A 14307-nucleotide genomic window follows, 5' to 3' on the forward strand; every position below is an offset into this window, starting at 1 on the left:
TGACCTTCACCAGCCCTTCACCCGGACCCCCGAGCAGCAAGACAGTGGGCAGTGCCAAGGGCAGTGAACTGTGGTTTGGCCCTCTGTCAACTAAGTCAACAGAGCAAACCTACACATTTGACAGGTGTGTATTCATTAACAAGATGTGCAAAAACAGGTATTTGTTGTAAGAGGGAACAGATGACATGCCCTTCTTGATTTTGGAGAGTGTTAACACAAACTGCTCCGTGCCGATGTCAAACACTATCATCGTTACTAATAAGTAATATTTTCCTGCAAGGGATATATGATAGTTCCAATATTTTTACATCAAAATTAAGTACTTTCTTACTGTCTTGAGCAAAATATAAACACGGCAGTTTAATCTGGGCAAATTAAAGACACAAATAAAAAAGATTAAACGTCATTGGATCTTTGAATCTATCCAGTCTGGCTCTCCTCACTTTGTCAAGGAGGCGTGGTGACCCCTGTCCACCCCCGGGCCACCCCTGCGACTCTTCTAAGCATTATGAGGGCTTACGAAGGAATAATACCTAGTAAGAATGGCTAACTTTTACAACTTTGCAAGGAATTGAGCTAAATCTTTATTTGCACTATCTCATTTAATCCTCCCAACGAGGCAAAGTGCTGACAATATTATTATCCCCATTGTATCAGTAAGGCAATGGAGGGGCTCGTCAGCCCAAAATCATGACACTCGTGTAACAAGCCAAGTCTGACCGAACCAAGGTTCCCTGGGAGGCGGGGACCATACACACCCAGGGCCATTACAAGAGACAAGAAAAACATTAGGATGAGCACTGTGAACAAATGCTTTTGACTAAAGTAGGTACGTACAAAGACACAGCCTAGTGAGAGGCTCATCAGCAGGCTTCCTTTAAGGCCAAGGAGGGAGAGAGTTTTCCCAGAAGAGGTCAGAAGATGAAACCAAAGGAAACGGCTGATTTACTTTTTTCCAGATGAGGTAGGTATTCATGGAACGGATATTCTAAAGAGAGTTGGTTTTTTCCCTTCCAGTTGTTTGCTGTTTTGGTGGCTCAGCCCCAGCTAGGAGAGCTCAGAGAAACTCCAAAACGCTGTGAGCCAGCAGCTTCCCAGCAGGTCACTTCCATCAGCGTCAGTCCAGGAACCAGCAGAGCACTTCCGCTCCCGGAGTTAATGAAAATGCTGGGGACCCCGCTGGACCTCATTCATTGCTGAGGGCCATGAAAAAGGGCTCCATAAATCTTCTGCCCTTGGAGAAAAGGTCGTGATAAACAAATTGAGCATTTCAAAGCAACCTGTTAGCTGCTCACCCCAATTTGCATACAAATGCCAACAAACAGCCTCCCATTGTTAAACAAGATGGTTTAGGAGGTCGGGTTTTACGTCTGACCACAGTGTTTGTCACAATCCAATCCCTTGAAAGATTTACCTCTTAACCTGCCTCACAATCAAGTGTCAGGCCGGGGAAATGACCCTTGACATTTAGCGATTCCGGATGGACACACAATCCCCCTTCTGACAGCCTCCTAAAGCAGCACCACCTCCGTGCTTTGTCAGCCTGTGAAATCGGTGGCCAGATGCAAAGAATCCCAAAGGAGATGGAGCTTTGAATCAAGCATGATCACTGCTACATCAGGTTTTGCAGAGAGAATACCTTTTTTCTCCTTCCAGCAAAGAAGTCTGCCTTTCCAAATGTCTACAGCTGTGGTGCTTTTAAAGAAGTGGGATTTCTCTTTTCCACACTTTATCCATATTTTTAACAAACACTACTGGAAGCAGGTTGACATTAGTTTGAGCCAGGGCTCATAGAAAATAGAAATATATGTATAAAATATATGTATAAAAATATTTCTAAATAAATAAAAGGCATGTGGGAAATTAGAAAAAATATAAGGATTGGAAAGGCATGAGTGATTATCTCCCCCTACAGACACACACACACACACAAACATACACACACACACACACACTTTAAAAAACTTACCTTTGGCTCCTTAAAGTTATCTATGCATAAGTAATTTTCTTGATAGCACTGTATAATAACAAAAGGAACACATACAAAACTGTAAACAGATGCATAGGAGGCATTTGCAGTTTTGAAGTAAAAAGCAATCTTCAAATAAAGATGCTAAGTGTTTGGGAGAGAAGGTAATTTATAACTTCTGCTGTGTCCTTGAACGAAAGATGCGGCAAAGTATTTGTTGCTTTAATTATAGAATCTGGTCAGGGTTTCATTTTAAAAGAAAAGAATTTGCCGGAGTTGTTTGGTGTGGCTGGGACAAGCTATTGAAGACGAGAAGCTAAATCAGCCTGCTGAGTCCAGGTTCTTCACCTTTTGGACCAATAAAACTCTCAGTGGCTTGTTCTTACCTCCTTAGAAAAATAATGTTTCATGAAAACTTTGGATATTTTACAACACGAAAATGAAAGTACAACTCTTAAGCTTAATGGGGAATGATGATGTACTTCTTGGTGAGAATTAGTATCCTTAAATTAGCTTGGAGATTGCCCAAAATTTAAAAGGTGGGCTGAGCCATTTGACCTTAGCAATGCTTCATTAATTTTCAGACGCATTTGAATTGTCTCTCCGCAGCAACATTCACAAGCAATTTGTTTTCCTTTAGGCCTCTCATACAAAAAAATTATAAATCCGTAAAACAATAGTTTAGGGTAGAGAAACTAAAGAGAGGCCTTTTTGTTTATTCACTGACAATTTGAATTCAGATATCTGATGGCAAGAGGCCTTAATCCAGCCACCAACGACAATACCACCTTTTGAGCTTTATTTACTTAAATTAAAAGGTATTTCTTAATTAAAAAAAAAAAAAGAGAGAGAGAGACTTTAAGCTCTCCTTTATCTCACTCTCTCCTTTGGGTAGATTATGGAAACATTCAAAGGTTATTGATCCTAGCCCCTGTCACCCCAGCCCCACTGGGAGTTCACAGATTAATCCCTAAAGCCAGGTGATAAATACCCCATTTACCAAGGCAACTGTGAATTAAAGTCTATGCTATCAAAATCACCTCCAGTAACTTTAGTAAAAAATGCTTCAAAGTGGACTGGACTTCCAACACTTGAAAAGTAAGAAACTGCTTTTCAAAGTGTGGTGTTTTTCCACTGTCCTCATCAGTTCCCTAGGGAAATTCCAAGGGGAAGAGACCAGGGATAAAGAGCTTTCTGTATTTCTCTTGGTTTTAACTGCTAAAACAATTTTTGTTCCATTCGGTTTGTAATGTGAGATCTTTCAGAGTGAATTTACACAACAGCCTCTGACTTTATTAATTCGTCACAAGTAACTTAGTCCTCACATGTCTAAAAACAAATTGCTGACTTCTCACAAATTCCATCATCTACTTACACACTGCCTTGAAAATTGTTAACTGTAAAATTATTCCAGGATGACAAAGACCATTGAGCTAGCATGGTATATATGTATACGTGTGGCATGCAATAATTACTCACTCATCTTTCTAGGGTTCTACTCAGGTTTAGTCCTACATCAATTTAATCTACAAGATTTAGGAAGCTAAACACAATTTGAAATAGCCCCTGAGAGGCCATCTGGCCACTAGCCACCAGATAGAATGAATCCCTGAAAAGTCTTGAGGAATGACAAATGCCTCGAGGTATTATCTAACTGCTTACCCAAAGTTATCTCCAAAGATGGCTCGCCAATGCCTTTCCCGTTACTGCTTTTTGTATTCATAGAATGGGGAAAGTTTGTAGAAATATGGCTGGTAGGCCTCCCGTAGTAATAACTACTTTGAAACTCCCCAAAGCAGATCCATTGCTGCCTTGATACAAGAATTATACCCCTATCTGGTTAAACTCAGCTTGCCACCTTCCCAATTCTATTTCCAAATTTATGGGATGGCAGACAAGAGCAAGTGAATTTCACCACTGCGCTGCAGAATGGTGTAGCGTTAGCAAATTAGCAAGGATGTGTTTAGAGTCTAAAACTATACCCCAAATAAAGAGGTGTAGAAATTTGAAAGAGCATTTAATTTCATTATTTCACTGGCTCACAAATTCTCAGATCAGCAATCTGCCTTTTTAAGTCAGCAGAATGAGTGTGAGTGACAGAATGAATTGGGTAGAGGGAAGGGGAGTGAGTTGGTTTCTGGAGCGGTAATTTTTTTCCATTACAACTGTGGTCCACAGAGTAACTAACTAACTTAACTTTGTCCAGGGAAATTAAATGGATTTTTCATTAGCTAACCCCCTCTCCAGCAAAATTCACAAAGTCTCCAAAACCATAGTACTTGTTTGGCATGCATCAATCAGACACAAACTATTCAAGCAGGTTTGAAACATTATCTGTCACTTAAATTGGCTTTTGGTTTTCTCAATAGAGTAACCATCCAGAGCAGCTGAAACTCTTGAGAGAACTTCATTCTGCCAAAAAACAAAAAACAAAAAAAAACAAAAACAAAAAGGTATATAAAATTAAAATGTTCTTATCAGTAGCCATGTGGATTATTCCAAAAGGAAATAATTACAAACCAACATAATTGGTAGATATGAGGCTAAATGCAGTAAAAAGAAATTAAAAATACAAAATACAGTCTGCAGGTGACTGAAGGGCCTGCAAATCTTAAATATACAAAGATCTGAAATATGTAAAAGTAAAAATATCCACTGCGTAAGTGACAGGCATAAGTTCTTAAATTTTGAGGCATGTTAGGCCACTCCACTTTACCCAAGACTCTTGTGTATATTAATAGAAATGGCTACTATATCTCCTCCAATAATCTCATAAAGTATTATCGTTGCCCCCATTTTATAGGTAACAAAACTGAGTTTCAAAGAGCTTGTCACTTGTCCAAGTTCACATAGCTTGTAGGGACAAAGGCAGCATCTGAACCCAGGCTGTGTCTTCAAAGTGACCTTGACCGCTACTCTGTATGAGTTCAGTCTCATACTGTGTAACTTTTGGAGGTTTAAAGTTATTTAGGATGAGACAGAGAAGAGGACCAATTAGAGATAAGGAAAAAAAGCCATCCAGCCCCTAAAAGGCTAGTCCCAGACTCATGATACTAGATCCCACTGCTTTCAAGCTTTTAGCCTCTAATCAACCCATATTGAAACCAGATTTACGAGCTCTTCAGAGGAGAGCTTTGTGATTTTCTAAAGCAGACATGTTTGGTATTTTAGAAGGTTGAACCCCCTATGGTGCAGTGTTTTTAATAAAATCAGTTCAGCAGAAATTAGAGACACACCAGTCAATTTCTAGGAAGCCTCTGAGCCATTCAAAATAAGGGGAGAAATATCATAAAAGACAGAACCATGTACAGATCAATTTTTTTCAAAAGAGGTAGAATGTAAGGGGCGTAGATACAGAAATGTGGCAAATTTGGTCCCATTTGTCTCTGGTTTGGGCAAATTTCCACTTAGAAAGGAAAATTACTTTGGGGTGGGGGAAGCTTTATGTCTTGTAGTAAACAAGAGCTGTTCCTGGTTAACCAGGACTTGCACTGACACCTGAAAGTAACAGTAAACATCACTATGAGGGAAAAACAAGTAAATCAGTCATTACCATTCTTACATCACTGAATCAGGTAAGTAGTTATTTCATGAAGGGTCCTTTATCTCTGCTCTTGGCAACTTCCACACTCTCATAGGAAAGCAAAAGAATCTATATTTAGTTCTTCGAAAAAATCAAAGTAGAGAAGCACGCAATATTTTCATTGAAAGGCCAAGTTATGCGTAGATCTGACTTTAAGACTTGTGGCAAGGACATGTGCAAATACTAAATGAATAAGAGGATATTAAAAGAGGATTTATTAGCAAAAGAGTCAAGCCAGTCTATTAAGTGGTTCGAACTTGAGCCCCAGAACTCAGTTTGACAGAGAAAGCATGGGCGTAGTACCACCACCCCATCAACAGGGAGATGTAAACAGCCTTATGAATTTACAGTGGGAAGAACAAGATGCAGGTCAGCAAAACACAGAACCAAGTGGACACTTTGCATTCATCTTCCATCAAATTTCTATGATTTTAGCTCTAGCCTGGATCCAGGCCTATCCTGGAGCATGGGGTTTACTGATTTCAAAGTGCTTCAAAGCATGTGAATTTATATTTTTCATTGCTTTATTTCCTAATAAATTGCTAAGTTCTTAGTTAACTGGGACTTGAAAGAAATGAGGTGAGTAGAGAATGACAGCAGGGCAAGCAGAAAATTAACCATACAGAACTGATACAAAGGCTGGCTATTTAAAGAATAACTGAGCTTGCATGATGCTGTACATGAAAAGGTGTAAGAAACAAGAAGTCTTTCCATCCTAAATGGCAAAACTACTCTATCTGATTTAGAGCTAAAAAGCAGAGGGGAGGAGTGGAAATTTCACCAATGGCATTTTAATCAATTCTCTTCTCTAGATAGGTTTGGATAGTGAGGTACAACAATCCTTTAGCTCCATCAAAAACTAACACACATAAAACTTAACACCTTATATAAATTGTAAGTCATGCATGCACGAACTGTCAATCTCAAAAAGCACAAAACGAATGCTGTCATTTATTAAAATGTGTATTTATTCCATAGCCTAATTTGTTTGGGGCAATGGCCTTTTGATTATTAAATAATCTAGGTATTCATTTTCAAACTAGTCCTTTCAATTCCATTTCTTCCATGAATTGGGCTACTGCATCTAAGGGATCCAAATTATTCTTATAAAAAATTGCAGAAAATCTTTTTTTCAAAATCCTTTAACACTCATAAAAGAAAACCTCATACTCATATATGCAGGCTAGAGGTTAATTTTTAAGCTAAAGTTTCAAATATACAAAAGAATGAAGGAAAAAAAACCCTATATGACAAATTATTGTCATATTTAAGATAATAAAAGACCCATTCTGGAGGGAAAAGTACACAAATGTGGCATGGGTTTAAATTCAGGCTGGGCAGAGTTGCAGACAAGGTTTTACAGGAATGGGAGCGGGTTAGTGGCTAAAGTCAATGTTCTATTTGGTTATGTTAATAAAAGGATCATTTGGGGGAGGTAAACTAGTAGCACTGTGTTATTTAAATCTGTTAATATATAATGTTCACAATTATAAACCTTCTAAAAATTGAGAAGTAAAAAGTAAAATATAATGTTAATAGAACACTGTGTTGAAGGAAGTTGTGAAAACTGGGAGCATGGTACAGTAAAGTGTAGCTATCTTGGTTTGAGACAGAGTAAATAGTAGAAGACAGTGACTAACTTTAACAACAAAAAAAAGTTTCGTTTAGTAGGGGTTTTTTTTACTGGTTGGAGGTAGACACATTTAAAAAAGTATTCCAGAGCAACTGGATCAAATTGATAAATAACAGTACTTTTGTTAAGGCAACTTCAGAAACTGATTGATATCTGACCTGGTATAAATACGCTTAAGATTTCTCTTAGATGAAAGCTAAAAACCAAAATGGTCTGAACAAAAAATGTGGGTAAGACACTGAAGGATGGGCAGTACATTTAGAAATTCTACATGCTGTAAAAAAATTATACATGAGCATGTAAGAATAAACAAGATCTTGGTCTTGTTTTTTTAAAAAAAGAAAAAAGAAAAAATCAGGCCAAAACCTAAAAAAAGAAAAAAGAAAAAATCAGGCCATAGATCCTACTATGAGCAACAGATCTTCATGTGTATAATTTACATGTAGTTTCTTACTTCCCACTTAGTTTTTAATTTATGACAAGACACTGCTAAATTTCAGACAAAATATATATATATATTTAAATCTTTACAATAAATCAAGATGTAGGAGCTTACATAGAGCACATTTTGGTTTATTTAGGTACTCATTCCAGCTCCCTCAGATGCAAATCACCCTGGTAACAGTGTGTGTACATAGTCTTCTCTTTGCTTTTTATAATTTCAAAGCAAATAATACATTTGACTGTATGTAAGTCTGTGCAAATAATCCTTCAGAAGAAACATCCAAGATTCTGTTTGCAGAGGTCATTTTGTCTCTCAAAGATGATCACATGAGTTTGTTTTTCTTCAGATAAAGTGCTCCTGTCCAGCAGAACTCAAAGGCCTTCAAGCATCCAAGAAGCTCGGTTCAGATAAGACGAGGTCATACGAATTCCAGCTTCCCGTGCCCACTATACATGCCCCAGTGAACAAGCGAGAGGATCTTGTCGTTGCTGAGGTCTGCTTGTCTCATTTTGTCACAGGTCAGACAGCAGTTCTCATGCCCACTCACTGGCACCATGCATTCCAAATCCAATTTTGCAACCTGCCCCTTTTTGGAATGGTGTCCGTGAAAGCTGTAGTGCAAACGGGAGAGCATCTGCTGCCGCTGGTCCTGCAGTCTCTTGTTTTCACTTCGAAGCATCCTCAAGGCCAACATAATAAGCAACACTAAAATCAGCCCTCCGGCGATGGGAACGGCAATCACGGCGGCCCGGAACCACAACTCTTTGGAAGAAGTCAGCTCCTGCACTTTGGTGATGAGGTTTCTGCTACTGTCATGCTGATACCGGTTCCCTTGTCCTAAAGGAGCAGGAGCAAAATGATCAATCTATGCTAAGCCCTCCTACGGACATTCGTGATTACCTCTCCATTTTAAACAAGGCACCCCATTAAAAAGCTTACGCTTAAGAAAATAAATGTTGCAAAAAAGCTTACAAAAACGTTTGTTTACTGACCGTCATTACTAAGTAGTAATGGTCATTTAATATGTTCAAAATGTTGAAAAACCAGGCAAAACCTATTACACAGACAGATATCTAATGCTCAGGCAGACGTAAAAGCTACTCAATAGAGATGCATCTTCGCATCCAGCCTGGTGTCTCTAATTACATTAACAACAAAATCAATAGCAGACATACAAAGTCACGTCTGTCACTAGCCTACAGATCAGGCAAGCATTTGGGTTAGAAAGGGCTTCCACCTACCTGAGGCCTCCCCCTTGGGAAGAGAGAGTACATCATGCAGCCCTCTGTAATTGCACATATCTTCATGACAGCATTCCAAAGTGGGCATGGTGGTGCCAGAGTGGTTTTGTGCCTGTTTGGCTTGGCAGATGTCTGCTGTGCTTGCCAGAGAGTCCAGGCAGCCATGGGTGAGTGGAGAATTTGTGTTCTGAGGATCCAGAAGTCTAGAGAAGCAAGCGCTCAGCTCAGATTTACACATATAGCCAGTTGCTACGCAGTGGGCAGCATCACAGTAGCATCTGATTTCACCTGAAAACAATGAGAAATTGCGTCAAACTACTTCAGAGACCAGATAAAGCATCTGCTTAAGCAATCCCTAAACCCCAAGCTCAAAGGCACTAACTTTTAGAACACTCTGAACACTCTGAACAGCAGGCCATGTAGACTGGAAAAGCCCTTTGTGCAAATCAGTGCTGAAATGTCAATCCAGTTAAATATAATTTTAGAAATGTATTAATCCTAATAGCGGAGAATCAAAGTTCGATTTAGGTTTCTGATAAATTAGTGAGTAATTAAAAATAATATTTTTATTTTCGAAAGAAAATAATCATCACAATAATTTCTCCTACCATAAGGCAAATTACGTTATTTATTCAGTTTAATCCTATATGACCATACAGCATAAAAATGCTCGGCTTTTTGATTTTGTCAGTATAAATATTTGATCGGAACTACTGAATTGTTTACTACCTCGAAGGGCTGTGCCAAGATTTAAGAGCTTTAGCTAACACCTTATAAAGTTATTAACTAGAAACACAACAATCTAGAAATTGCTCCAGTCAGGAGGTTTTAAAACTATGAAACTGGGCAGCTATTTGCAACCTCTCTAGAAAAGGCAAACTTTGCCTATAAAGATCTTTTCATGCAGAGGAGCTTTTAGTCAGTATATTGTAAAACAGGAACTAGGCAGTTTACAATTAGTGGTTTGCTTGCCAAAGTCAATTTCTTTCAGCCCAAATGGAAAGTCATAAAACTGGGGGCGGAGGGGAGGGTGTAAAACTGCAAGGCTAACTCCTCCGTCCCCCTGACTCCCCAGTTTTACATGTAATTCAACATGGGATCTAAAAGGGGAAACGCTGAAACTGAAAATCCTCTGCTGGTTGAATGAAAAATCCTTAAGGAAACCTCAAATTTTTCTACAGGAAGTGATTAAAAGTTTCCTTTATAAAACTTATTTTGTGAGTTGCACGTCACTGTTAACATTTTGCGGCAATGCAAGATCTGAGGCTTTTAACATCAATTTTTCGTTAAATAATCTGGGTCTCGGAGTAATCGCTAATATGATATCTGACCCGGTGGACTCCGGTCATTGTCACATGGCACAGCTAAAGCTAACGTTAAGTTGAACTAATGCACACACTTCTTCCCAGCTTCCCAGCCTGAAGTTCTGTCTAGTGAACTGAGACCTCCGCTCTGAAATTGAATACCTCTTCCCACCCTCACCTTTCTTCCTCCACCTCCTCTACATGAATGCCTGAGTAAGGTGCCTCATTTAATTATCTGTCCAAATTCCAAGCCACTGTATGGTATGCTCAGTTTTCACCAGAGGCTGCTAATGCTTGGGTTCTAAAAAGACCAGCCAACAAAACACAGGTCTTTGGCAGCCCCGAGTGTAACTGTCCAAGCTGGAGGTCTCGCTCCTATCCTAAATCTGCGCTCCCAGTCCTAGGTCTGGGCCCAAGTCTCTTCTCCAATGAGACCTTCAAGTTAGGACTCTGCTTTGCAGAGGTTTCCTTCTCTTCAGTTTATTTGATTTTTCACATAAAGCTCACCAGTCTCATGTGATGACTACATGTCCCTAGTCTGACAAATTCCATATATAGAGTAGAATAAAAACAGATTAAGTCAACTTTGATCTGGTTCACCTCAGACCTAGTGCAGAAAAAGAAAACTGAATACAAGTAAAATGCTGCTTAAATGTTTATGAGAGCCTATTTAACATACTATATTTTCAATGACCTAAAATAGTCTAATAAAATTTTGACAGGTAACTAGGAAAGTTCTAACAACTTTTTTTTTTAATTGGAGCCACATTTTGAGCAAGTTGAATGAACTTCTGTATTACTGTATTAAAACTATATTCCTGTCGTTTCATAAAGTTTCTTCCTGTGGCATGCAAAAGGCCAGAAAGGGGACTGGTATTTTGAAACAGTGAACAATGCTCTTCTGTTTTCCCCCCTTTCTTGTTACTGTATGTAGTGATTAAACAAAAATGTCTGCTTTAGTCAAGATGGCTACAGGAGAGACTGCTGGCTTCTTTTAAAGCTTTTGAAGTCCGCAGCAGGCAGAAATCTCTGATCCCCTAATTATATCATTATCAGGCACATAGTTTCGGTATCTGTGACTTCATGTCAGCCTCAGTCCCTCCCAGTTCTGCTAGCCTTTGATAGGGCCAGGACGCTCCCCTCTGCAGGCTGCGAGGGCTGTTATTTAGGGTTAATTACACCCTTCCTTCCAAAATAAATAAATACTGTAGCACATCATCCTTGCTGGGCTAGCTTATCCTTTAACCTCATGCCTGATACATGGCAATTAGAGAAAAGTGGGGGGTGCAAAAGCTAAATAACGCTTCCTATCTTAAAAAAATTTCTGTTCACTGAACAGTAGGTAGAGTTCATGGCAGGGTAGGTGGAGGAACCTTGAAATCTAGAGGGAGTTTGGGTTATTTCAACATAAAAGGCGAAAGCCTGCACGCGGGGGAAAAAAGAAACTGACCACTGCCTTTTTTTTTTTTTTTGAGTGTTTGTAAAATACGAGGTGAGTGGGAAATGAGACCGCTGACAGCGCCTACTCCTCCCGGCCACTGAGAAGCAACACAGCACATACTCATGCACAATGAACACAGACCCGGGACACCTACACACTCAGGGAGGCACACACATTCACTAGCTCATAAAGACACTCAGAGACACACAAAGAAACTCAAGGACAGAAGCACATTCAAATACAGAGACAGACGAATACAGAGATATACACTAACACAGACACAAAAGAGACACCGGCAGAGACACATTCAAATTCACAGACACATTTAAATACACTGATATACTCAAATACAGAGATAGATTCAAAAACAGAGACACTCACAACAGAGAAACACATTCACAGAAGCACACTCAAATTCAGACACACTCAAACACAGAGACACAACAGAGGCAAGTCGGACAGAGACACTCGGGCACCGAAAGATACTCAAATAGAGATGTACTCACAGACAGCGGTACACAGATATACGGATGGACACACGGACGGACGGAAACACACACACTCAGGACCTGTGCAGCTGGGGGAAAGGGTCTGCGGTTCCTCCCGGACGCCCCCGCCCTGCGGTGGGGAGGGAGGCGCGGTCCGAGCCCGCACTACAACCCTGATCCCCGGCCGCCAACTTTCAGAAGTTCACTACAGACAGACTTACACAAACATTTTGACAACCACTTGCCCTGAGGTCTGACGCCACCTACACGCGCCGGGCCCTGGACACCCGAGGGGGCGGCCGCGAAGCCACCGCCGCGACTTCTAAGAACAGGCAACTTGTCGCGACCTGCGGGCTCCAGCGCGGGAGGAAGCCTCGCCCGCCGCCAACAAAGCCTTGGCAGTTGGCTTCAAAGGCCCGAGGCGGCGGCCGCCCCGGGACCCCGTGCTCCCCTCCGCAGGGAGCCCGCGCCCAGACTGACCGGTGGGCACCCACCTTTGGTGAGCAGCACGGCCATGGCGCAGAGTTCGAGCTGCAGCCAGATGAAGATGTAGCTGGAATGGCGATCCATTGACGCCCCCCACGGCCGCGGCGCCCCCGCCGGACCCGGAGCCGCGGCGCAGCTGCAGCCTACGACTCTCGGAGCGCGCCGTGCATGGGTGCTGCCCGGGGCGGCGGGCGCCGTCAGCGACGGGGCGAGTGGCCCGGACGCGGCCGCAGCATGGAGTGCGGCTGCAGGGCGCGCCGAGAGGCCGAGAGGACCTGCGCTCACTGCCTGCGTGCACCAGCTCCTTCGCTGCGCGGCACGCCGCAGTCCTGGGTGGGCTCTCGGTTTCACTCCTCTTCGGTCGGCCACTCTGCAAAGGCAGAGGCTCCGCGAGCCCGCGCAGATACAGCCAGCCGCAAGCTCCCGACTGCGCCGGCCTGGGCCCGCTCCGCTCCGCGCTGTAAATAGCGCTCCGCGCGGGGAGCTGGCCGGGGCCGCCCCGCCCCCTTCCCACCCCCAGCTGCGCCAGCGCCGTCCGATTGGCCTCCAGGCTCCAGTCAGTCATTCCCACAGCCAGGGGCGGGCCCAGACGCGGGCGGGGTGGGGACCTGCCCGCGGCTCCAAGCGGCGCCGGAGACTGGGGCCTGCGGCTCCGCGGCTGCTGTCTCCCGCGCTCCCCCTCGTGGAGGTTTGCGGGTCCGTGACCTTCGGGAGGCGCGAGTTGAGCCCCGCCACTTGGGTCTGTCTCTGGCACCCGCCTCCGTGACCCTCACTACTCAGCCTTGGGCCAGCGTCTCCCTGCCGGTGGCTTCTGTTTTGTTCCCCCCAAAACACGCGAGGGACCCGCGTGGCCGCCTTCGGAAGCCCTCCTCCGCCATGCACGCTGAGCGCGCTTGGAGCCTCGGGGACAAGTGGCGATCCCCCGGCGTGCGCCGTTGGCCAAGGCGCTCCTGCGGAGCCCCGCTGGCTAGCGTGTGGCCGAGGAGGGGCGTCCAGTCGGGAGCCAGGAAGGGGGGCGGCAGGGCGCTGGGGTCTGCTTTCAGCCTTCCCGGTTTCCCTCTGAGCGCATCCGCCTCGAGCCGCCCGCCCTGTGATCAATAAAGCCCAGACAGACAGACTGTTGATCAGTAGGAGCCGCTAAGTTCTCCTGGGTAGACAGGGGACGAGTAGCCGACTAGAGACACTTAACGAAAATTAGCAAATCCAAAAAGCACCCGGCGCCAGCGAGACGACACAGGCCGAGACTGACACTCAATTAACCACCCCCCAAACAATCGCAGGCAAACACACCGGCTGACCCTGATCAATATCAGCCCCGCAGTGATCTCCTTTCTGAGATGCTAATTCATTTATTAGGACTTGGGGGGGAAGGGGTGCCTGACCGCCCCAACATACCCAAGGCGATCCAGGAGGTTTGGCTGTTTTTATTTTTTTGGAGGGGAAATTCAGCTTAAAACTCTTATCTGAAGAAATGTTCTTTTATCCCCTAGCCCAAACACCAGAGATTAACAAAAGTCAACCATTTGCAAAATTTCCTTTTAGGATCAAACATTTCCCTGCCTGATAAAATGTCAAGGGGAGGGGGGCGGAGAGAAAAGCTCATTTAATGCTAAAATAGGAAATGTAAAGTCACAAACTCTTTAAGACTAGAATGCAGAAGTGAGCTTTAAGACTAAGAAAAAATATATATGTCTGGAAGACTGAAAATCAAGACGAA

General features: G+C 43.0%; 1 protein-coding gene across 1 annotated transcript; it reads right to left on the minus strand.

The window, feature by feature from the left end:
- Positions 1–7679: 7679 nt before the first annotated feature.
- BAMBI (BMP and activin membrane bound inhibitor) lies at positions 7680–13043 on the minus strand. Its single transcript, XM_011369497.2, has 3 exons — positions 12599–13043; positions 8872–9159; positions 7680–8467 (listed from the first exon to the last, which is right to left on the minus strand). The coding sequence occupies exons 1-3, from the start codon at positions 12672–12674 to the stop codon at positions 8049–8051; spliced, it is 783 nt and encodes a 260-aa protein (XP_011367799.1). The 5' UTR covers positions 12675–13043; the 3' UTR covers positions 7680–8048.
- Positions 13044–14307: the final 1264 nt, after the last annotated feature.

This window comes from Pteropus vampyrus, unplaced genomic scaffold (assembly GCF_000151845.1).
Source record: "Pteropus vampyrus isolate Shadow unplaced genomic scaffold, Pvam_2.0 Scaffold150, whole genome shotgun sequence".
Taxonomy (NCBI): Eukaryota; Metazoa; Chordata; class Mammalia; order Chiroptera; family Pteropodidae; genus Pteropus; species Pteropus vampyrus.

Coding starts and splice junctions, on each gene's coding strand:
- BAMBI (XM_011369497.2), bottom strand. CDS start 12,674: ATGGATCGCCATTCCAGCTACATCTTCATCTGGCTGCAGCTCGAACTC. Junction 9,160..12,598: donor GGCCGTGCTGCTCACCAAAG/GTGGGTGCCCAC, acceptor CATTGTTTTCAG/GTGAAATCAGATGCTACTGT. Junction 8,468..8,871: donor TCCCAAGGGGGAGGCCTCAG/GTAGGTGGAAGC, acceptor CTGCTCCTTTAG/GACAAGGGAACCGGTATCAG.